This window comes from Hemicordylus capensis, chromosome 6, assembly GCF_027244095.1.
Source record: "Hemicordylus capensis ecotype Gifberg chromosome 6, rHemCap1.1.pri, whole genome shotgun sequence".
Taxonomy (NCBI): domain Eukaryota; kingdom Metazoa; phylum Chordata; class Lepidosauria; order Squamata; family Cordylidae; genus Hemicordylus; species Hemicordylus capensis.
The window spans coordinates 99,811,764-99,835,391 of record NC_069662.1 but is presented as its reverse complement, the minus strand read 5'-3'; the positions used below and the strand labels follow the sequence as shown (position 1 = coordinate 99,835,391).

The 23,628-nt window shown below is 44.7% G+C and overlaps 2 protein-coding genes across 3 annotated transcripts; both read right to left on the bottom strand.

Moving 5' to 3' along the window:
* Positions 1–976: 976 nt before the first annotated feature.
* LOC128329097 (C-C chemokine receptor type 5-like) lies at positions 977–23,616 on the bottom strand. 2 transcript variants are annotated; one of them, XM_053259595.1, is made up of 3 exons: positions 23,476–23,616; positions 11,547–11,740; positions 977–3,064 (listed from the first exon to the last, which is right to left on the bottom strand). In XM_053259595.1, the coding sequence occupies exon 3, from the start codon at positions 3,051–3,053 to the stop codon at positions 1,998–2,000; it is 1,056 nt and encodes a 351-aa protein (XP_053115570.1). In that variant the 5' UTR covers positions 3,054–3,064; positions 11,547–11,740; positions 23,476–23,616; the 3' UTR covers positions 977–1,997. The 2 variants fall into 2 exon arrangements, with proteins under 2 accessions (XP_053115570.1, XP_053115571.1); XM_053259596.1 differs by lacking the exon at positions 23,476–23,616 and adding an exon at positions 11,826–11,935.
* On the bottom strand, positions 14,869–23,611 carry LOC128329096 (C-C chemokine receptor type 5-like). Its single transcript, XM_053259594.1, has 2 exons — positions 23,476–23,611; positions 14,869–16,062 (listed from the first exon to the last, which is right to left on the bottom strand). Exon 2 carries the CDS (start codon positions 16,051–16,053, stop codon positions 14,995–14,997), a length of 1,059 nt encoding a protein of 352 aa, XP_053115569.1. The 5' UTR covers positions 16,054–16,062; positions 23,476–23,611; the 3' UTR covers positions 14,869–14,994.
* Positions 23,617–23,628: the final 12 nt, after the last annotated feature.

Genomic DNA, 23,628 nt, shown 5'->3' with positions numbered 1-23,628 from the left:
CATTTTGGGCAGTATACAACATCAACAACAAATACTTATATTTTATTCTGTTCACAAATCAAGATAATTTTAGTCATTCTCCTCCATCTAATTATTTACATATCTGGAAGGATGGTTAATGGATGTCATTACGTACCAGTTGTACTATTCATGTTTATGACTAGTAAAATTTATTTATAGTAAAATTATTTTAATTTTTTTTAAAAAACACCAAATACTTATATATCACTTTTCAACAAAAGTTTCCAAAGCAGTTTACATAGAGAAATAATTGATAAATAAATACGATGGCTCCCTGTCCCCGAAGGGCTCACAATCTAAAAAGAAACATAAAATAGACACCAGCAACAGTCCCTGGAGGTACTGTGCTGGGGGTGGATAGGGCCAGTTACTTTCCCCCTGCTAAATCAAGAGAATCACCATGTTTAAAAGGTGCCTTGTTGCCCAGGGAGCAGGGGTAAATGTTTACAGATGTGTTAAATAAAAAATAAATAAATGAGGAGAGGCTGTATGCCTTTGAAAACCAGTTGCAGGGGAGTAATAGCAAGAGGGGAGCCCTGCCTTCATCTGCAGTACTGCTTATGAGCTTACTAGATGCATGTGTTGGCCCACTGGGGCGGTGGGGCGGTGGGATGCTGGACTAGATAGGTCTTAGGCCTGACCCAGCAAGGCTCTTCATATGTTCTGTCCTGCCACCTACCCCTCTGCCACTGTCTCATGGGTTGCCACCATTGCCACTGCTTAGGCCCTTTCTCATCTCCCTCGCTGGAAGGGAGCAACAGGAAATGTGGTGGGATCAGGACTGATTGTGAGGGGTTGGCACTTGGCACCTCACCTCAGGTGCTTAAATGCCTTGGGCCATCCTGAGTCTGACACAGCAGCTATCCCTGTCATCTTGGCACAGCTGTTAAGGAAGAAAAGGCACACAAAGACAAACGAAACACGAATGCGCGAATTCCTTTGTTTGTTTGTTTATTTGTTTTATTTAACATATTTGCAAAGATAAAGGTAAACTTGTGCCCTTGAATTGGTGTTGACTCCTGGCGACCACAGAGCCATGTGGTTTTCTTTGGTAGAATACAATATACCATCCAAAATGCAAGTCTCTGAGCAGTTTACAACAAAACAATAAAAACAACAAGTAAAAAGGCTAAAACATGACAATTTTAAACTTAAAACAATGTTAAAACAATTAAAAATAATCAAACAATTAAAACAGTATCTAATTAAAAGCCTGGGTGAATCAAATGTGTCTTGACTGCCTTTTTAAAAGTTGTAAGAGATGGGGAAACTCTTATTTCATCAGGGAGTGCATTCCAGAGCCTTGGGGCAGCAGTGGAGAAGACCCAAGACGAAGTCCATCAGCTCAGTTAGGGACTCCAATGGGCAGCGGGGCGATCGGTTCACCAACAGAAGTCCCAGTCTATCCCTGGTCCCCAAACTTAGGTATGCACATTCAACATGGTCAGACACTTCAACAGGGATCCTGGTCAGGGAGAGGTTATTCTTACAGATCACAGTCACTCCACCTCCCTGTGCACATCCCTGCACCTGCTCTTCAACAGAGTACCCTGGAGGGAGAAGCTGGGAACAGACTGGGCCACCAGCCTCCCCTAACCAAGTATCTGTAATACATACCAGGTCTGCCCCTTCATCCAGAATCAAATCATGGATGGTTGCTGACTTATTCTGGACAGACCTGGCCAGTTTTATCCTTTCATATAGATGAACACATTGTTAATTTTTCTTGAAGAAGATTACTATACCATGTTCCTAGTTCTTTGCCTTGTTACTCCAACTGTGAACAAGCTTTCCAAATGAATCTGCATTGATAATAGATTCTTGCTGAAAGGAAGATAATTCAGTGGACCAATGAAATGTAAACAGAGTGGAAAGTGTGATAATATCCTCAAATTTGGTACATATAGAAAAAAAATTTTAAACCCTGAAATTCCACGAAGAGCTTGGCTATGATGAATGGTAAAAATCAACACATTTCACAAGCCAATAGAAATGACATTTTCATGTGTGATGGAGGAGGAAGTAGACCGTTCCAAACTAGGTTGAGCAAGACCGGGACAGAGCCTCCTGAGAGGAAATGCTATGTGGTTTTGCAAAAGAATAGAGAGATATTTCCTAAACCTTTCCCCCATGAATGCATAGATCACAGGGTTGATGCAACAGTGGGATACAGCAATGATTTGTGTCACTTGGACTGCTAAACCAAAAATGTCCTCACATTTATAAGTAGAGCTACATGAGAAAAATGAATATTGATAGGTATGCAGCAGATTGGCGATGTTGTATGGCACCCAGAAGATGAAATGCACAATCATGATCACAAAAATCAGCCTAATTGCCTTTTGCCTTCTCTCATTCTTACGCTTTATCAAGATCTTTATTATCTGAATGTAGCAGAAGACCATAATGCTCCATGGGATGACAAGTCCCAAAATGAGTGTCACTAATGTTACAAATTCCTTCAGTTTTCCTGGATTATGAGATCTGCAGGTCCACTTAAGTTCTTTTTGGCTCTTGACAAATATAAACCCTGGTACAGAGACCAAGAATGCCACACCCCATGTGATACCACTTGTGATGACACCATAGACAACTCTCCTAACTTTTAATGCATACACTGCATGAACAATTGCCAAATATCTATCAATAGTCAAAAGTATGATAAAGAAACTTCCACTGCAGAAGCCTGCATCATAAATGGCTGATAGGATCTTGCACATTGCATCTCCAAATATCCACTCATGTGCTGCATTGTATGCCCAAAACGGGAGGGAGAAAATGAAAAGCAAGTCAGAAATGGCCAAATTGAGCAGGTAGATATCAGTCATACTCTTGAGTTTCTTGTATCTGATGAGGATCAGTATAACAAGTGTGTTGCCCAGAAGGCCAAATATGAATACCAAAGAGTAAAGTGGTGGCACCAAATTGTAATAAAATTTAATGGAAGCTTCATTGTACATCGGCGCTGCAAAATTGTCATAATCATCTGTAGGTGACAGGTCATGATCTAGCATATCGGTAGAATTGTCCATCTTCTTGTTTCCTAAAAATGAAGAATGTATTTACATAATATAAATTATCATAGTAAGTTAAAAATTCAACACGATATTAGCTTCCTACAGGAGTTATAAAAACGGGTACAGTGCACCTAGTGTACAAGCACACTGCTTAACCATGCCCCTTTACACCAATTCACACCATGGCCTCTGTCTCCCCATGTTTCCTGAAGTGCCACTTATGTTTTGTACCTTTGTAGAAAAGGCCAGTGTCTATTTCCTGAAGAGCTGGTTGTCTGCTGAGGCAAGCACTAAAGATTGGGAGAGCAGCAATCCTTGTGTAGAGTGGCGTGTTTAGCCATGCTTCCCTTTCATTCCCCTGGGTATACTATACCAGTTTTTATAGCCCCTGAGCAGAGCTGATGTAGGGTCAGTTTGAACAAGTGCCAGCCATCATACATGATAAGGAAGGATATGCACCAAGGGCATGACCGCCTGGTGTCACTAGAAAATATCCCAAGGCTCTCTGAGCATCTCTTAATTGTGTAAGGAGGGCGTTCATCTGAATCCTCCTCCTACATATACTCTAAAACCCTGTTTCCAAAACATGAATAATTTAATTACATGATACAGAATATCAGAGTGAAATAGAAACACAACACGATTTTAGCCTTCTTCAGATATCTTGAAAATGGGTGTCATGTCTCTGGGATCTTGTGGAATAGGAGCATGCTGGCTAAATATGTGCCCCCACACAGATTGTGGACCCCCTGCTCTCCCTGCATTCCTTGTGTTGGTAGTGGAAGGCAATGAACGTGGGCAGAGCTGCAGGCATGAGCACGTATATTATGTCAGCACAGAGAGGCATGGTTAGCCAGCACACTCTTGTTTCCCATTTCCAGGGTACAGCATACCCATTTTTTACAATTCCTGAGCAGGGCTAATGTAATATATACATAAACATTCAACTCTCCTAATATAAGGTTCAAATTCTTTCAGAAAACATGGAAGTTATTCACAGCCTCTGTATTCACACCCTTGGGGAACTGGGCGATTGAGCAGCCCACACATCTGGGGTTAACATGACCGCAAAGGAGGTGAGGCAAAACAAGGTGTGGAGGGATTGTTGGGGAAAGAGGATGGGCAGAGACACTCTCTTCCTTGGACACCCCTCTGGGCTTGGAAGAAGCTTACTCTCCTTTGGCTTCCAGCTAGGGAGGCTGTGAAGGGCACTCAAGGCGGCTTGAATCTGGCTCACTAGATGAGGAGATGCCTCTGGGAGGGCTGACTCTGGATTAATTAACGGGGAGAGCAAGATTGTCACTTCCTCTCAAGACAGCATCTTTCCCAGTGGCTCTTGCTGGTGTCTCCTCCAGCGTTTCCAGTAATAGGGATTCCCAGACATTGACTACAACTCCTATCATTCCCTGCTGCAGTTTCTGCTAGAATTCTATTATTATTATTAAAATGGGAGCCACTTTGAGACAGGACACCCTTTTCCTCCCTATTACGTTTTTTTTTTTGGCTATGTCAACCACTTGTTGAAAAGTGATATTAATATAATGACTCTGCAGGGGAACATTGAAGGAGTGTGTTTATTCCCACCTTTCTAAAATTTGAAGTCTTTCACATTTCAGCAGAAGTGGATAACACCGGTCTCAGGGCTCTGAGCATAAGGGGAGAAGGTTGGAGGCCCAGATATTGAACCGAATGTGGCAGGGTCTCTCGCCACTCCTGTTGATTCAATCTGCAGATCGGTTTCAGCCGCACAGGGCAGAATTCAAAACAGGAGACGCAATAAAATCAAAAGAAAATTCAAAAGAACTATAGCTGGGGACAATTGCAAAGGGGAGAGAGAAGTGCAGAAGGAGAGAAACAGTCCTCCAAAAGGGGAAAGGGATCTTTGAGGGAGAGAAGGTCCCTCAAAAAGGGCAAGGTTCACCCCCAAAAGGGGAGACAAGACAAAAAAGACAAATAGAAAATGTTCTCCCCCAAAAGGGGGAGAACAAAACAAAAAGAAAGCCTCTTTTGTCCTCTCAGGGTGGAGGGTTGGTCTTGTGGTAGCAAGCATGACTTGTCCCCTTAGCTAAGCAGGGTCTGCCCTGGTTGCATATGAATGAGAGACTACATAAGTGAGCACTGTAAGATATTCCCCTTAAGGGATGGAGCCACTCTGGGAAGAGCATGTAGGTTTCAGATTCCCTCCCTGGCATGTCCAAGATAGGGCTGAGAGAGACTCCTGCCTGCAGCCTTGGAGAAGCTGCTGCCAGTCTGTGTAGACAACTCTGAGCTAGATGGACCAATGGTCCGACTCAGTATATGGCAGCTTTCTTTGTTCCTGTTCCTATGTAAGGTGGCCAGGGCAGGGAAAGGTGAGGGATCAAGCTTCACCTGTGGCTTTTTTACTGCCTTCCGCTCCACCCGTACTGGCCACCACTGAATAGACACTCGTTCCATTTTTTTCCATGGTGGTGGCCATTTTTGCATCCACTCTCCTCCACAATGACACTGCCCCTTGGGCAGAATGCATATTTAAGATGACATCCACTATACACTGTGGGTGGCACCACACTGATGCTCATGCTGCATTTTTAATCCTATTTCCTTCTGTCTTCTTTTCCTATTTTTCTAGCTCCCCGCTTCCCTTCTTACATTAGCATTTTGCTGCTCTCCATCACCTTGTCCAGTCCCTCTTCTCAGCTCCCATCTGCATTTTAAAATTACAAACCATGTGGAGTGAGTTGCTGGATATATTTCTTCCTCTCTCAGAGTATGAGAACTTGGGGTCATCAAATGTATTATATCAGCAGCAGGGTTGCAATAGGCAAAGGAAGTACTGTTTCACACAACACACAGTTCGCATGCAGAATATACATGGATGTGATGGCAATCGCTAGTAATTAGGTAGCTTTTTAAAAGGCTTGAACAAATCCTTTAGGTCTTTAGGAGGTGAGGTCTTTCAATAGCTCCCAGACAGTTGAACTAAATGGACCTCCATGTTGTTAAAACAGTATACACATGAATACTAGATACTGGGAATCCAAAACACAACTCAACAAATCCAATAATACAACTGGAAAAGAGGACATAAAGAATGAATGTATAAATGTGAACTATATTGTAAATTATAAAGTCATATAAAAATGATGATAATGATGGATAATGTGAGGTGGATTATGCAATAGTTCACATTTATCTGTTCATTCCTTATGTCCTTTTATCCAGTTGTATCATTGGATCTGTTGTGTTATGTTTTGGATTCTTCGTTTCTGATCCTTTTACGCTATTTGTATGGTACTAGATACTGTGGACATATATAAGGAAAAGGCTGCTGCTTCATCTTCATGCCCAGCTTGAAGGCTTCCCAGAGACATCTGGTTGTCCACTGTTGGAAACAGATCACCAGTCTGATCCAGCATGGCCTTCATGTTCTGACAGTGGCCTTCCAAATGCCCCTTCTCCCTAGGAATTGTACTGGGCAATGCACAGCAGGGCTGGCAGGCTAAGGAGGCCTGATTGCATTTATGGTATTGCCAGCCAGTAAACCCACTTATTCCCTCCATTTAAAAAAAAAAATAAATTACATGAGTGGAGAAGTCAGCTGGAACTGGCAATAGCTCAGTATGTTCCTGAAGCAGGGTGTAGCTAGTGGGGAGGGGGCCCGTGTTCACCCCTCTCCCCAGAGGCCAGGGGCAAAGCCACCATTGGGTGAACAGGTTCAGAGAACCCAGGCTGCTGCCAATCAGGGGCCACACCTCATGGCCCCAACACACACACCACATCTGACATCAGACGTGAAGGGTGTTATTTTGCTCCCAAACAGGGCCACGTGGTTCCGTTTGGAAATGAAATTGGCTCGCATTGCATTGACAGCACGAGTCGGAGTGACTCTCCCTGCCTAGCTCCTGAGGGGCCCCCAGCTCCACCGTTCCCTATTTTCTTCATTATCTCCCTCACTCCACGGGGCCTCTGGCAGGCGCAGAGCGAGGGGCATGGTCTCCCTCCCAAATGGGGCTGCGCTGCCCCATTTGGGAGGGAGATCGGCCCGCGCCGTGTTGGCAGCGCAGCCGGAATGGCTCTCCCTGCCTTTAAAGGCAGGGAGAGTTGCTCTGGCCCATGCTGCCCAACCCAGTGCGGGCCAATCTCCTTAACAAACTGTTCCGTACGGCCCCATTTGGGAGAGAGACCACGCCCCTGTGTCTAATGTGGGGGCATGGCTAGCTGCCCCATGTCTGACGTCAGATGCAGGGGATTGGGCCAGTGGGTGAGGTTGTGGCCAAACATGGGCCACTGCCAGGCTCACTCTGTGCCTGCCAGAGGCCCCTTGGAGTGAGGGAAATGATGAAGAAAATAGGGAAGGGTGGAGCTGAGGGGCCCTCAGGAGCTAGACAGACTGGGATATTTGAACCCATTCAATCAATTATAGCTACAACCCTGGCCTGAAGGTTAGATGGCATGGAGGCATGGGCAGGAGGTAAGGGGCCAGAGAAAGCAACAGGTGCACACAGGAACTGTGGGAGAAATGGGGGAAAACATTTGACCTAGGAACAAATATGTAGAGGATGTATGAATCAAAGAAATGGAAACCGGAGCAAGACCAGTCCAGGATGGAGGATCAAAAAAGGAGGTAGAAACAAAGAGCAAAGGAATTATCAATTGCTTTGAAAGCTTTTGTTGTTGTTAAAATCAATATATACATATTCTTTATTTATTATTTATGATTAGCTGGGTGGAGTACGTGAAAGGAGTCTAATAGGAGGCATAATATATTAAAATGTTCATTTTATCTTTTATGATAATTGGGGTACATTGACCTCCTAGTATATCAAGTTTCCGCTTTTTGTATGCTGTAAAAATACTTTATCAATGTTGGAAGCTGATCAGAGAATAAATGTCTAAGTATCTATTTTCTGTATATTCTAGTAAAGCCAGCAGAATTTTCATGTATAGTTATGTTTTTTCATAACTATACATGAAAATGAATTTTCATGTATAGTTATGACAAATGGTCATGTCACCCACAAGCCAAATACCAGTTTAAGTTAGTATTCAGGTGACATGCTGATTGGCAGTTCAGATGAACTCCCCCCACCATGTGATAAAGATGGCCAGGAGGTCACCAGGACATCTGCAAAAGATGTCACAACAGAGCACTCTTGGCATGTCCCTCCTTTAATCAAATGAGAGGAAAGTATCATCAGAACTGTCCCAATGTCAAGCGGAAACAGATTTCCCAGAAACCAGTAGTCCATTCTATGTGTGCCTTGCCTTGCCTTTGTTCAGGAATATGCTTTTTTCCCCGATCAAAAATTGTAGTATACATGTTTAACTCTGATCCTCACCACTCTCTGCTTAACTCCTCCATATACAGTATTCTGCCTTTATATCTGTTTCTTCTGGGAAGTGTTTTGAAAACTGGGCTGTTTATTTTAAAACACTCACCTTCACATCTGTAGTTTTGCAAACAGGCAGGTTCAAAATGTGGTGATTTATAGATCACATTTCCCTTAGCCAGAGTACAGTAAATACGCATTTGTGTAAATGAACATGGACTTTGAGGAAGCCACAGAGGCACACCTAGGTACTGTAATTTCAAGGTCAGAACCTAATGGTGTAATGGGGGCACCCTTGTTATGGGCCCAGGACAGACATGAGGGTGTGTATACTGCTTCTTCTATTAAGAAGTCTTGGTATTGTTGGGGCACATGTACCCCAACCTTAGATCCAGAGGTACCGGCCCAGAAGTATATGGAATTCAGGCCTGTGTCTGATTTCATTTTATAAGAGTTTGATTAAATGCCTGAACTCAAGGTGAACTGACACCCAGGTCAACTGCTCTGTGAAGGAGGAAGCAATCCAGCATTGTATTGTGAAATGGGCACTCACAGGAACACAAGGGCTAGGCCTGAGCTAATCAATATGCTAAAATGTAACTCAGAAAATGTCTGTGAAAGAGGCCAGGGGCTGATCTCCCCTTTCCTGTTGCAAGAAGTCTATGTTAATCTTTGTCAGTGATTGCTCTGCTATGCCCAAAGGGGATTACTCAGTTGCTGTCTATAGAAAATCCACCCTAGAAGAACACCTGTAGATTTAGTCCTTTTACTAACACCTTCTTGGACCAGGCCCAAATCTGGGGACAAGAGAAGAGGCCCATTTGCAGCTCAGAGATGCAGATATGCTTTGGTCTCCTCTCCAAGATAGCAGCTAACAGAAGATGGGATTAAGATCTCCCTGGACTGCCTGAATAATTAAAAAGACATTATCCAGAAGGTAACAGCAAGTTGTCACCTTTTGGGACCCAGGAAAGATGATGGGAGATCAAAGGAAGATACAACTACAAAGAATAGTTTACTGGACAGAGAACTGGCAGTCTCTTGCCTACAAGCAGTCTCTTGCCTACAAGCAATCTTGTGTCTACAGGCAAGATCTGCTCATGAGCAATCCAAGGGTTTGCATCCCAAGCCGCAGGGCTAGAGGCAGGAACTCTTGCCAAGGGAGAAGGGACTGTTTGTGACTTCTGCTGCAAAGTGAGAAGTCAAGACTTCCCCAGCCATGGTGGTCTGACTCTCAGCCGTGCTCTGAGCAAACTGCATGCTTGATCTAAAAGCTCCTGTCTCCAGCCAAAAGCTTCTCCCCTTCAGCTGAAAGCTCCACCGTTCTCAAGCCTCTGATCCTGGTAATATGTTGCCTTCACAAGCCTTGGATCCCTACTTTCCTCCTCCTTACTAATCACTGCTACCCCCTTCCTAAGCCCCCTCTTCCTCCTCCTTCTTTCTCTGCTTCTCTCTAAATGTTTTATTTAGGATTTGTTAGATTGTTAGATAGCTGTAATTACTGATTGCACACACATATGTTAGTTAGGCACATTACACTACACTTTGAATTGGAAACATGTTTTTATTTTGTCCTGATGAGCAACTTTTTATAATAAAGCCCATTGAACTTTCTGAGTGTGTCTCTCTCTATCTCTGTTTGTGCGCCCAGATCCTACATGGTTACCATCTCCAAGAACCAATTCAGTTTGTGTATGATGTGACTTTGCCTCTTTCCCTCTGAGCATGTACCGAGTGCGAAACCAGGTGTAGTTCACAACAGTATATGCTCAGAGGCTTTCTCCTTGACATTTGTTCATGCCTTCCTTCTTACTGTGTGTCCAAGCTGGATAAAACTTTATCTGATTAACTTCACCTGAATACCCCACTCCCACAGTAATATGCATGACTTCAAAGCTCCTTTTAAATATGTGGCAAGAGAAAATGATGAAAAAATATGTTTTCACAAGAAACTGAAGATAAGTACCCCTCACACACAAGAACAGCCAGCTTTAACCTTCACCAGACATCATGAAAATGCAAGCGTTTTTGTTATGGGGTAACTCACATTGGCCAGCCTTGGCAACCATGGCAGAGGTACACTGAAGTATTTACTATTGAAGGAGCATTCATTTTGTTTTGCTCTCCTTCTCCTCTGCCTCCTGATCTCTTGCTTGAGCTTTACACTTGTTTTCCTGTCCTTGCTGGTAGGAAAGGGGCAATGGAGCCCATATTTCTAGGTAATGATGACTGAGACTCCTTATTTTAAAAGGTCAAAAGTGCAATGACTTGGCAAGAATACCAAGGTCCAGAAGAGGTTCCTTCCTCTAGAGAACAGGTGATAATGATTTCCCCCTGTGTACAGGGGTGACACAGGGGTCAGATAACATTGTTAGGTGTTAATGTGTTAAGGGGTAGTCATTGCTAGGTGAGATTGTTCCAGAGTTGCCATTATGATGAATTTTGAATGTACCCTGACCAATAGGTCATCCTCAAAACATATTGAGGGGGTTACAAAAGGGGCAGTCATTGCAAGGTGCCAAGAGGTAAAAATGCAGAACTTTTTTGCAAATTTGCCATTATGGTGAACTTTCAATGCACCTGGACCCATAAGTCAACCAGAGGCAAACCGTAAGTCAACATGCAGAGGCAAACCAAGTCCTATCCTAGAAAAATATATTTCACTAAGATAGTGGGTGTTTTGTAAGTCAACTAACTCAGAGATATGACTATGCCCCTAATGGGGCATGCTTATACCCCAACAGTTGGGGTTTTTTTTAATTATGGAGGCAAAACCATGTATTGTAATGACCTGTTCTTTGCAGGTTTTGTTTACTAGGGTGTCGCTGACAATGTCCTAATGGACAAAATTTTAGAATGAAGTACTAGCAATTAATTAATGTTTTGAGTCTCTAGGGGTACAGAAATGCCCTATGACAGCTGGTGAGGGTTAAAAACACAAATTTTGCAAGTCCTGCCTCATAGACATTGTTGGAGGTGATAAACAGAGGACACAGTTAGCACCTTTAAGATGCACAAAGGACAGGCAAGCTACTCTGCAAATGGCCTGAAGGCAAATGACCCTAGTGTATGGTTTTAAGGGTTTGTTTCTTTCATATTCATTGGAACCTTGATTTTAAACATCAGGCTTCTGGCCGGATAGCCACTCCTAAGAAGCCAAGACAGATTTCTTATAGTAGAATGTTAATGTAGTTACCTTAGAATTAAACTCGAGCACAAGAGATGAGAATTCAGGGTCTTGGTACCAAAATATCTTTTGGCTAATGAAACAGTCAGAAGTCTCTTGCAGTTCAATTACGTGCTAAATCAAACTGTGGAGATGTGGAGTCCCTGGAGCAGCTGTTCAAGAAATGCCCAATGTTGTCGATTTTTAATTTTTCAGAAGCCAGGCTGTGAAACAAAAGAAAACAACAGGTGAGCAGATGCACAATCATGAGTTCTGCAAATGTCACAAGTCCCTAATATAAATATATACTTTCAGCAGTTTTCAGAGTGATGGACAGAAATATCCTCAGCAAAAGCATGGGGGTGGGTGGGCTGGATACTGGCAGCTACTTCAGTTCCATTGATAGCTCTGTGGTTGTCATGACCTCCTGTCATAACCACAGTTATCCAGGTCCTTCCCTCCATTGGGGACAAGGTAGAAAGTTCAGATCGGGAGGAACCTGTGAGCCAGAAACCAGGTGATCAGATGTTGCTGGGACCTCCCATTCAAGAAGAAACAGGGAAACCTGACCAGCTGCCATGTGCTGAGGACATAGCCCTGCCTTTGTCCCCCAACTTGGAGGAGTCCACTATGGACCTCTCAGTGTTACCAGAGCCCCCCCGAGCATTGCTGGAGTCAGCATTTACAAAACTGGGCAAGGCCCCTTTCAGAAACAGTCTTTCCTTTGGAAGAGGTGGAGCCAATTCACTCCACTTAGGAAGCAGCTATAAAAATCAGCAGCCTGCTGCAAGGAGGTGCTAGGTGATTATTCCTTCTGTGTTGCAGTGCCCAGCTCTTGGGTCAGCACTACCAAGGTTCTGACTCTTGCCCTTGGAGCAATTGAGGTCTGTTGTGCTCCCTAATCTCTATCTTGGTGCCTCTGGCTCAACCTAGTGCTGGTAGTTGGGGAAGAGGAGGGAGGGGTCACCTCAGCTGGAACAGGGATGGCGGCATTTCCTTAGGCTCCACCTCTTTCTTCTGCCCTCAGAGGAACACAGTTCTGGCAGCTCAGTGGTGGCACTTAGGGAAGGGAGGGGCCACTTCTACCAGAACATTTCGGCATCATCATTTTCTTTATTTCCTGTCTCTGATGAGCCATCTCTGAAGAATCTTTCCAAAGAAAAATCCATTAATAAAAGGTTCATTAGTGAATGTTCTTACTGAGAGAAAAGATCACTCTGTGGCCCAATTAAAATGTAAATAGTTTAGAGGGTGTGATGATTTCTTCAATTTTGGTTCCACAAAAAGCTCAACTATGGTTAATGGTAATTATTCACAAGCCATAGGAAGCCTCTTCACAAAAATGTAGAAACGTTGTGAGCAGTTTTAATGTAGGAGGAAACAGACTGCTCTAAAGGCATTTCCAAATAGCAACAGATTGCAGGAAATTCAAAGCTTTCATACAAGTTCCAAGCCCAGCCTTACTCCCAGGCACGTGCTGCAAGTTTCCGTACTACTTTTTTGCTTGATTTTATCCTATGTATACACCCTGTGCAGGAATCTTGCATGACTTTTGCAATGTTACCTGCCAGCCAGCTTTTGAATTCCAAGGGGTATTCACTATTTTTCAAGACTGCAGTCATCCCACACCAACTGCTAGGGTTCCTTTCTAGCAAAACCTCGCCCTTGGCAAATTCTCACTTGGCGAGGTATTAAATTCAATGGGAAACAGGGGGATGGGGAACCTTGACCACAAAAAGACTTTAAAATAATTAAAAAATACAAAAAAATTGCTAAAAGTAACAAAAAGACTCTGTAATATTGCTAAGAGTCACCAAGAAGAATGAGCAGATCGAACCTCTGGACATTTTTTGAACCCCCCGCCAAAAAACCCCCCAAAAAAACCCTCAAAGGCATTTTAAATTGGCATGGGACAGAAAGTCCAGCAAGGGTTATCAAGAGGAATGAGCAGATTGAACCTCAGAACCTCCCCAAAATCACTGAAACCCCTCAAAAATCACTAGAAAAAAACCTTGCCAAACACAGATACTCAGGTCACGGTTGGCAAGACCTGTCACAATTTCCTATTTGCATATACTCAAAACCACAGTTGGTAAAATTGTGGTTGGAAAGGGATGACTGTATTTTTGTGGCAATGAGGCGTGGGTGGGTGGGGGTTGGGCGTATGGATTCTTAGAATTCATGAGCTGGCTGGCAGCACTGCAAAAATTGTGTTGGATCTCATGTGTACATGTGTTGACATGTGTACAGAGGGCAAGATTGTCAACACATGTGTTGACATGTGTACAGAGGGCAAGACTGTCTTAGCAAGCAGTGGAAGCTTACAGCAGCATGTGTGCAGGAAGTAAGACTGCACTTGAAACCAGCACAAATGTTTTGAACATCCTACAGCTTAATGGCATCAGAAAATGCCTAAATGAGGGTGATGAAGACCACTGCTTTTTCAAAATGACTACAGCCAGCAAAGCCCCAGATTCCTTCTCTCTTCCTTTCCTGGTTTTCTAGCTTCCCCTTCCCTCTTTACATTAGTATTTTGCTGCTGTCCACTACCTTGTCCAGTTCCTTTCCTACAGCCCCACCTGGCTGCTTGCTGTCTTCCCTTGAGTCCTAGGGCCCGTCTTGCCTTTGGCTCTGTTCTCATATTACTCTGGCAGTGTAGGAACCACATCAGCATCACTCCTTCCCACCCTGGCACGGTAAGGTAAGAAGCCATGGCTGCCTGTTGGCAGTCTCTCCTTGCCACCCTTGAAAACCTACAGAGGGCTTGGCTTGGGAGCTGCCAGATCCCAGTCTGACCCGTGTAGGTTTCAACTGAATGGTTGCCCCACATGCCTCTGAGAAGGCTGCAAGCAAGACTCTGTCTCCCCTCACAAGTGTTCTCTAATTTTTCTTATCTGTGTGCAGAATGAGTTTTGTTGTATCAAGGCAATGGGTGTGCACATGCATTCAGAGTGGGACTTTCCTGATTAAACCTGAGCAGGATCTAAAATTAACTGATCAGACTTTTTAAAAAAACAAAACACCACGTATGAGCACATGCCTTAGAGGGAACACTTCTCCTCCTGCTAGACTCAGATCAGGAGCTCCTTGATCCCCTCTGACATTGCAAGTTTTGAAAGGAGTGTGGAAGGCGGAAGCTGGCAGCCTCGTTTCCTTGCATGCTGCTCCATCTAAACCCTGCAGGGCTGGAGCTGGCTGATGGGCTGGTGGCATTTGATGCCTTGCCTCAGATGCCTAAATAAATTGGGCCACCCCAAAGTTTGACATGCCTATCCCAACACAGCGATTCAGGAAAACACAGCACACAAGCAGAGACACAGAACACATGAGACAATGTCTTTGTTTTATTATTTCATAAAGTTTAATGCTGTGTAACAATGTAGCAAGTGTGATTTTACTCAACTTCAGTACATATAGAAAGGAAAAGCAGAAGTTCAACAAACAGTTTCATGAATGGTAAATATTCACACAAGGTGCATTACAAACTTGTAGAAAGGTCACTTTCTTTTGTTGTGTAAGTGGAAGTAGACTGATCCAAACTAGGGCGATCAAGTCCTGGACAGAGCCTACTTAGAGGAACTGATATGTGATTTTGGAAAATGATAGAGAGATAATTCCTAAAATTTGCCCCCATGAATGCATAGATCACAGGGTTGATGCAACAGTGGACCATAGCAATGATTTCTGTCACTTGGACTGCTATATCCAAGCTGTCTTGAGAGCTTCTTGTATTTTGGTAGATGCACAACATATTGGCGATGTTGAATGGCACCCAGAAGATAAAATAAACAATCATGATCACAAAAATCAACCTAATTGCCTTCTCTTTCCTCTCATTCCTACGCTTAATCAAAATCTTTATAATTCGAATGTAGCAGAAGGCCATAATGCTCCATGGGATGACAAGTCCCAAAATGAGTGTCACTAATGTTACAAATTCCTTCAGTTTTTCCGAATTATGAGATCTGCAGGTCCACTTAAGTTCTTTTTTGCTCTTGACAAATATAAACCCTGGTACAGAGACCAGGAATGCCACACCCCATGTGATACCACTTGTGATGACACCATAGACAACTCTCCTAGCTTTTAATGCAAACACTGCATGAACAATTGCTAAATATCTATCAACAGTCAAAAGGATGATAAAGAAACTTCCACTATAGAAGCCTGCATCATAAATGGCTGATAGGATCTTGCACATTGCATCTCCAAATATCCACTCATGTGCTGCATTGTATGCCCAAAATGGGAGGGAGAAAATGAAAAGCAAGTCAGAAATGGCCAAATTGAGCAAGTAGATATCAGTCATACTCTTGAGTTTCTTATATCTGATGAGGATCAGTACAACAAGTGCATTGCCCAGAAAGCCAAATATGAATACCAAAGAGTAAAGTGGTGGCACCAAATTGGAATAAAATTTACTGGAAGCTTCATTGTACACCGGCTGTACGAAATTGCCATAATCAGTCATAGCTGACAGGTCATAATCAGTTGTAGCTGACGGATCATAATTTAGCATATCGGTAGAATTGTCCATCTTTGTTTCCTGAAAATGAAGAATTTATTACATGATACAGAATATCACAATAAAATAAAAACCTAACACCTGGTCCCAACAGCTTGGGACCAGGTTACCCAAGAGCGCCTTGCCCCATATGTCCTGACTCGGACCTTAAGTTCTCAGAGGCCCTGCTCTGAGTGCCCTGCCAAACAAGGTAAGGCAGGTGGCTACTAGGAAGAGGGCCTTCTCAGTGGTGGCACCCATTTGTGGAATAGCTTTCCTAATGAGGATCACCAGGCACCAGCACTTTATTTTATGTATTTATTTAATAAGTTTGTATATCGGCCACTACCAACGTCTCTAGGTCGTTTACAGCACAAAACAAACCAAGAACTTAACAGTTAAAACTTTTAAAATTCTGATTTAAAATATCCATAAAGACACCAACTAACTAAAAAGCTTGGCTAAAGAGATGTGTCTTTAGTAGTTTCCTAAAAGCCAACGGGGATGGAGCATCTCTAATCTCAGCAGGAAGTGCATTCCACAGCCCTGGGACAACTACAGAGAAGGCTCGCCTTTGAGTCGCCACCAGAAAGCTGGCGGCACCCTCAGACGAACCTCCCCTGAAGATCTTAATACACAGCGGGGTTCATACCAAAGAAGGAGTTTTCTTAAATACCATGAGCCCAAGCAATTAAGGGCTTTATAGGTAATAACCAGCACTTTTTATTTTGCCCAGAAACCTATTGGTAGCCAGTGTAGATATTTTAGAATCGGACTAATATGGAATGTCCCAGAGACCAATCTGGCAGCAGCATTCAGCACCAATTGCAGCTTCCAGACTATGTACAAAGGCAGCCCCACTTATTCAGTGCATTGCAGCAGTCAAGCCTGGAGATTACCACCAGGATGTGCACCACTGTCTTAAGGTCACTCACGTCCAGGAAAGGGCACAGTTGGTGAACCAGTTGAACCTGATAAAAAGCACTCTAGGCCACTGCCTCCACCTGAGGTATCAGAAAGAGGGCCGGGAACAGAAGTACTCCCAAACTGCAGACCTGTTCCTTCTTGGAGAGTGCAACCCCATCCAGAACAGGTAGATCGATCCCATTTCTCAAACTGCGGCTTCCATCTTGTTTGGATTCAGCCTCAGTTTGTTATCCCTCATCCAGCCCATTACTGCATCAAGATAGGCAATTAACAAAGTTTTGCCATTGCCTGATGAAGCTGACATGGAGAAGTAGATTTGGGTGTCATCAGCATACTGATAACACCCTGCACCACATTCCCTGATCTCTCTCAGTGGTTTCATGTAGATGTTAAAAAGCATTTGTAATGATCAGGCACTGATCAGCCCTCCTCTCCCCTAAAAAGTTAACCAGAAGTGAACCCTCTCCTGACTGACAGGCAGGTGACCTCCAGGGCTGAACCAATCAGACACCTGTGGGTGGGACCTAGCAAGCCATGAGGTAGGAAGAGAAGGGTTTCTTTGTTCAGTTGGAGCCAGGCTGGGTTTGCAGCAGGACATGTGGCCGGGCAAATGGCTGCAAGAAGGTGGACTGCAGTTCTTGGAAGATAGGACTGCAGGGGCTTGAATTCTCTACCATGGTTTTGGTAAGTTCAAGAAGGAAGCCAGGGCTTTTTGGCTTCTGGAAGTTTAGCCTAGGGAACAGTTAGTCAGTCAGATTGTGTTAGACTTTTATTTTCCTTTAGTGTGCTCTGTATATCCTTGCAACTGGTCTAGGACTGTGTACCTGTAACATAACTAAGCTAAGAAACAATAGCCTGTGCCCATCCATCCAGGGCACTGCAAAAGTCTCTGTAAACTTTTAAATGTGCTTTTGTACTGTCCTACATCCCTGCTCCTTGCAACAGGGGTGTTTTCTGAAGTATTCTTGCAACTACTGGGTGTTTCTTTTACCTCTTAACTAAAAGCTGAGAGCGCCTCAGATGGAAGCTGTCTGTAGTATTTTGAATAAAGTATTTCTTTTTTTGTTCTTTACAGTTTCAATAAGCCTCTTGGGTGGATTTTAAACTCAGGAAAGGGGGGCTGGAAAGGGCTTGCTCTGGTGCAGAACATGTCTCAATTTGACTATTCATCAGCTACCAGGTTTTCTCACCACATGCAAGCTTGATTTTTGTATTTCAATAGTAAGAGGATAATTTTCCTGGAAATTCACCCAAGCTGGGGGTGGGGGGAGATAAACTCTGATAATAATTGGGTGTGGTGGCAGGGACTAATTACTATGTACAGGAAAGTTTAGGAAAGCTTTTGTTCTGAAAGAGTAGAGGGGATGATTAAGCAGTTTGCTTCCCCTCACGTGGGCTTTCTCTAAGACAAAGACTGGGATAAACCAGCTACAGCATTTGAGACAAAATGGAGCCCTGAGGGACACCATACAAAAGCTTTCACTTTGCAGAGCAGCAGTCTCAAAGTAATACCTTCTGAAATCTGCCTGAGAGGTATGAGCGGAACCACTGCAAAGCAGTGCCCCCTACACCCAGTCCCCACAGGTGACCCAGAAGGATATCATAGTCGTTGGTATCGGAAAACCCTGAGAGATCCAGAAGGACCAACAGAGTCACACTCCCTCTGTCAATTCCCCTTTTGAGATCATCCTTCAGGCTGACCAAAGCAGTTGCCACCCCATAACCTGCCCCAAAGTCAGTTTGAAATGGGTCTAGATAATCTGTTTAATCCAAGACTTCCTGGAGTCAAGAGTCCACCACTCTCAATTACCTTGGCCAACCACGGGAGATTGGAGACAGGCGTATAATTGCCCAACTCTGAGGCTTCTTTAAAAGGGGTCTAATGATGGCCTCATTTAAACAAGGAGGCATCTTACCTTTCCTCAGAGCTAATTTAGAAGTTGGGCGGAGAGGATACTTAAGAGCAATCGGGTCTGTCACCCTAGTGAGCTCATTATTCCAGTTTTTCTCTAGGGTGTCAACAAGATCACTGGCAGAGCTAACATTAAAGCCCTCCAAGATTGCTTAGAATCCTATTGGATTCAATAGCCTCCTTGGGAGGACCATCCTAATAGGCCCTTCACCCCTGCAGAGGTGACTAGCAGTGTTTCCTCAAACAGGGATTTCCAGATGTTGTTGACTACAACTCCCATAATTCCCAAGAAAAAGACATTGCAGCTGGGGATTCTGGGAGCTGTAGTCAACATCTGGGAACCCATTAGAGGGAACACTGGTGACTAGTGGCCACAAATTGAATATTCACCAGGTGGTGGTCTGTCCATGACAATAGGGAAATCAATAGGGAAATCCCCACCCACAGAACACCTACCTGATCAGAGCAAAATACCAAATCAAGCATGTGACCAGCAACATGTGTCAGACCTGAGACCACTTGGGAAAGGCCCATAGTTGTCATGGCCACTATGAATTCTCAAGCTGCTCCTGACAGTTTGGTCCCAAAGTTAACATTGAAGTCACCTACCATCATCAACCTGGGCATCTCCTATACCAAATCTGCAACCAAATCTGACAGCTCAGTTAGGGATTCTGTTGGGCAGCAGGGTGATTGGTACACCAACAGAAGTCCCAGTCTATCCCTGGTTCCAAGACTCAAGTACACACACTCAATATAGGCAGGTGCTCTGACAGGTAAGGGATATACTGTTCTTATATACCACAGCCACTCTACCTCCCCACCCACATCCTCTCACCTGCTCTTCAACAGAGTATCCTATTGGGAGAAGCTGGGACCATACTGGGCCACTAGCCACTCCTAACCAGGTCTCTGCAATGCACATCAGATCATGGAGAATTTCTGGTTTATTTTGGACTGACCTGTGTTGGAATATTATTTGCAATTTGCTTGAGCAGCCAAAAAGCATGATTAGTTTGAACAGCACTTAGCTAACTAGGATGCACACCCTATAAATGGTGTTTGCGGTTGTTGGTAGATTTATAATGACACGGCTTGGAAGTATGTCTCTACGGGGAGGGGAACCAGGCCAAGGCCACAAGCCAGATGCCTTGAGGAATGGAAAGTGTGAAACATCACACTTGGAAGCAAGTCAGAACCTTTGGGGTTAAAAGTAACACTTTGGCTTGTATACAATGTGCAGGTGCGAAATTTGTTGATTGCAGAGTATAAGAGACAGAGGAATTGCCGGGGGGGGGGGGCACATCCAGAAGCTTTTGCTAGCAATTAAATAAAGCTTTGTTTGAAACCTTGATACTGGTGTCCAGTGAAATTACCTAACCAAGAGACAAGCGACAGGGAGAATCTCTCCCTTCCAACACCTGGCATTGCAAAAGGAGCAAGATGAGGTTCTGTGGGCAGTTGGCACTACTCCTCAAAGTCAAAGAGGTGACAGGGCAGCTAGAAGGGAAAACAGCTTTTAAGCTGCTCTTTTCCCTTTCCCTGTAACAGCCTGCTAACCTGCCAACACTCTTTCTCTTTCTGTGCCCCACCACCACTGAAATAGCCACCCCCTGCTGAGTAACCACACACCCTACCTCCCCATCCCCTAACAAGCTACGTCACATCCTTCAGCTAAACAGCAGAGAGGCAGTCCCAAGACCAGACAAGTCTTTCAAAACAACATTACTGCCACCAGCCCCACTACTGAAGGCCCAGCCACCCAAGACCAGCCCCCTTTGGGGGCTGTCTACAGGCAGGCCACACCTCTGACTTCAGCTGCCTTAAAGAGTCCAAGAAGAGGGGGTGGGGTGAGCTGAGCAACCAGCCAACCAACCCTTCTGGTCAAAACTCAACAGCTGGAACACAGCCCACTCAGAAGTTTACCCTCTGCCTAGCTGATACTGGCTTAAATAGTCCAAGAAGAGGAGGTGGGTTAGTAACCAGCCAACCCTTCTGGCAGAAACTCAACAGCTGGAACAAGTTGAGGTTATCAGCAGCAGCTTGCTAGAAGCAAGGCAACACAGATAACTGGAACAAGAGAACAGGAACACAGAAAAAGTCCTTGCAACAAGGTCTCCTTGCTGGTAAGCTACAGCAGCAAGATGGAGCGCAGCCTGCTCAAGACCTTACCCAGGAGAGGCGCCGGGCTGGCAGTGGCCTGTATGCGATGGCCCCCTGCCCCCCCCCGTGTCTGACGTCAGACGCGCCTGTCTAGCCATATCTCCGCTTCTGATGTCAGATGCAGGGGCATGGACTCCCTTCCAAACGGGGCCGCGTGGCTCCGTTTGGAAAGGAGATAGGCCCGAGCAGCTTTGAGCAGCGTGGGCCAGAATGACTCTCCCTGCCTTAAAGGCAGGGAGAGCCATTCCAGCCATGCTGCCAATGCAGTGCGGGATGATCTCTCTCCAGCCATGCTGCCAATGCAGTGCGGGATGATCTCTCTCCTAAACGGGGCTACATGGCCCCATTTCAGAGGGAGATCGATCAGCCCTGCTGCGTTGGCAGTGGGACCAGGAGTGGTTCTCTCTGCTTTTAAAGCAGGGAGAGTCGCCTCAGCCACACTGCAAATGCAGCGTGGGCCAATTTTGGCTCCAAATGGGGCCACATGGCCCCGATGGGTCCAAAATAACGCCCCTGCATCTGACGTCAGACGTAGGGGGGTGTCTGGGGCCACACATGCAGCCCCTGATTGGGCATAGCACGAGTTCTTTGAACCCATTCGCCCAATGGTGGCTCCACCTGAGCTTACCCTCTGCCTCTCCCCCTAAAAGAACTTTGTTCTAGATACAGTTAAAGACCTTTCTGTTCACTCAGGCTTTTAAAAATAGGTTTTGTTTTCTTTTCCATGTGTTTAAACCGTTTTTACTGTATCCTGTATTTTGTTGTTGTTTTGTGTTGTGATTTGTTGTGTTTTATGTGTTTTTATTGGGTGTTTTTAATGTTGTATTGTGAGCTGCCCAGAGAACAATTTGTTATGGGGTGGCTAACAAAGCTGTTGTTATTAAACCCTCTTCATGCATTTAAAAACCGGATACAGTGTACCTGGGATCAGGGAGAATGGGAGCACACTGGCTAACCGCCCCAGCCCCATAAACACACACTGATATGCACTATGTTCATGAAAACAGCAACTTCCTTATGACGGATATACGACGTCCTAGCTCTATATCGCAGCCATTAAATTCGAAACAAGGCATGGGAAATGTGATTGGCACCCTGCTGTCCACGTAGGGATTGCGGTGCCACGACACAGGAAGTATGGAAGCACACTTGCGAGATACATCCTGACCCCGTTGTAGGGTCTAGTCTGGAAAGGGCCCGCGAAGGGCTGCCTTGCAGGAATGAGCTCTCTAGCTGTCAGCCGCCTCCAGTGTGTGTGGCCAGGCTGAGAAATCCATGGCTACTGCAGTGGTAGCTGCAGTAGCTGCTTCACCACCCCAGCTCGTGAAGCTGCTTTTTCTGTACCTCACCAACCTCAATCAGAAAGCACTCTGGTTAAGTAAAGCGAGCTGTATGTGTGAGGTGGCGGTCAGTGGAGACCAAGGAAAGAGGCTGGTGGTTGCCCCACCGGGCTGAGGGCTACTGGGAGTTCGTGCAGCAGAGTCCCCCCACCCTCCCGTTTTATGAACTGCCTTTTAATTGTATCCTTCTCCCTTGTAATTTTGGAATAAAAATAACCGTCCACACCACACCCTGCTAGAACGCATAAGTTCCGGTGCAAGCCTCCCTTCAATGGAATACAGCTACTTTCTTGCAATGCTATTACAGCATTATAGGGCCATAACGCATCAATAAAACCTGAGTCAAGACATCAGGAATATGGATGGCACCCTAGTGTCAGCGCAACAACCACAATGTCAAAACATGGGAAATGTGGAGGGGGGGGGTTAGCAGACACATTGCGCTACTGTTGCAGCTTGTAATCTGGAAAATGCCCAGGTGCACTGGACACCTTTTCTAATGAGTGGGACTAATGTAATGTTGTAAGGTCCCAAGGGGGAGGAAGTGTGTTCCTTTCTTGAACCCAGAATTACACGTTGGGAACAGACAAGGTCAGCCTCAGAGTAGGCCAGGGGAGGAAGTTACTTCATCTTCTCAGCCCTCCTCCTAGCTTGCAGCATCCAGCCAGTTCCCTCTCCAGGAGGACTTCTGATTCCCATGCTCAAGAGACTGACAGACGTACTCTAGGCACTTCTACTTTTAATCATGTGGTCTCATGATTAAATCTAATCATGTGGAAGAGATCTCCCACAGACCAGTATCCATCTGATGTGTGCCTTGCCCTACCATTGTGTGGAAATATACTTCCCAGAATGTTTCTATGAATGTTTGACTTTGATCTTCAAAACTCTCTGCTTTGATCATCAGCGTACTCTGCCTGTATGTATATTCATTCCTTCTCAAAACTTCCACCTCCACATGACTGTAGTACGGCACATGGGTCAGTTGGATTCCAACTGAGGCAATTTCTATATCAAGTTTCCTTTTGCCAGAGTACAGTAAATTGGCATTTGTGTAAATGAACATGGACTGTTGAGGAAGCGAAAGCATGTTTCAAATGTTACTGTACTTACCTGGTATTGATAAAATTGAGCACAGGAGATGAGAATTCAAGGACTTGGAATTGAAAACTCTTCTGCTAATGAAACAGTCACTGTTGAGTCTCTTGTAGTTCCAATATATACAAAATCAAACATGTAGTTCTTGGAGAAGGTATTGGTGAGATA

Coding starts and splice junctions, on each gene's coding strand:
- LOC128329096 (XM_053259594.1), bottom strand. CDS start 16,053: ATGGACAATTCTACCGATATGCTAAATTATGATCCGTCAGCTACAACT.
- LOC128329097 (XM_053259595.1), bottom strand. CDS start 3,053: ATGGACAATTCTACCGATATGCTAGATCATGACCTGTCACCTACAGAT.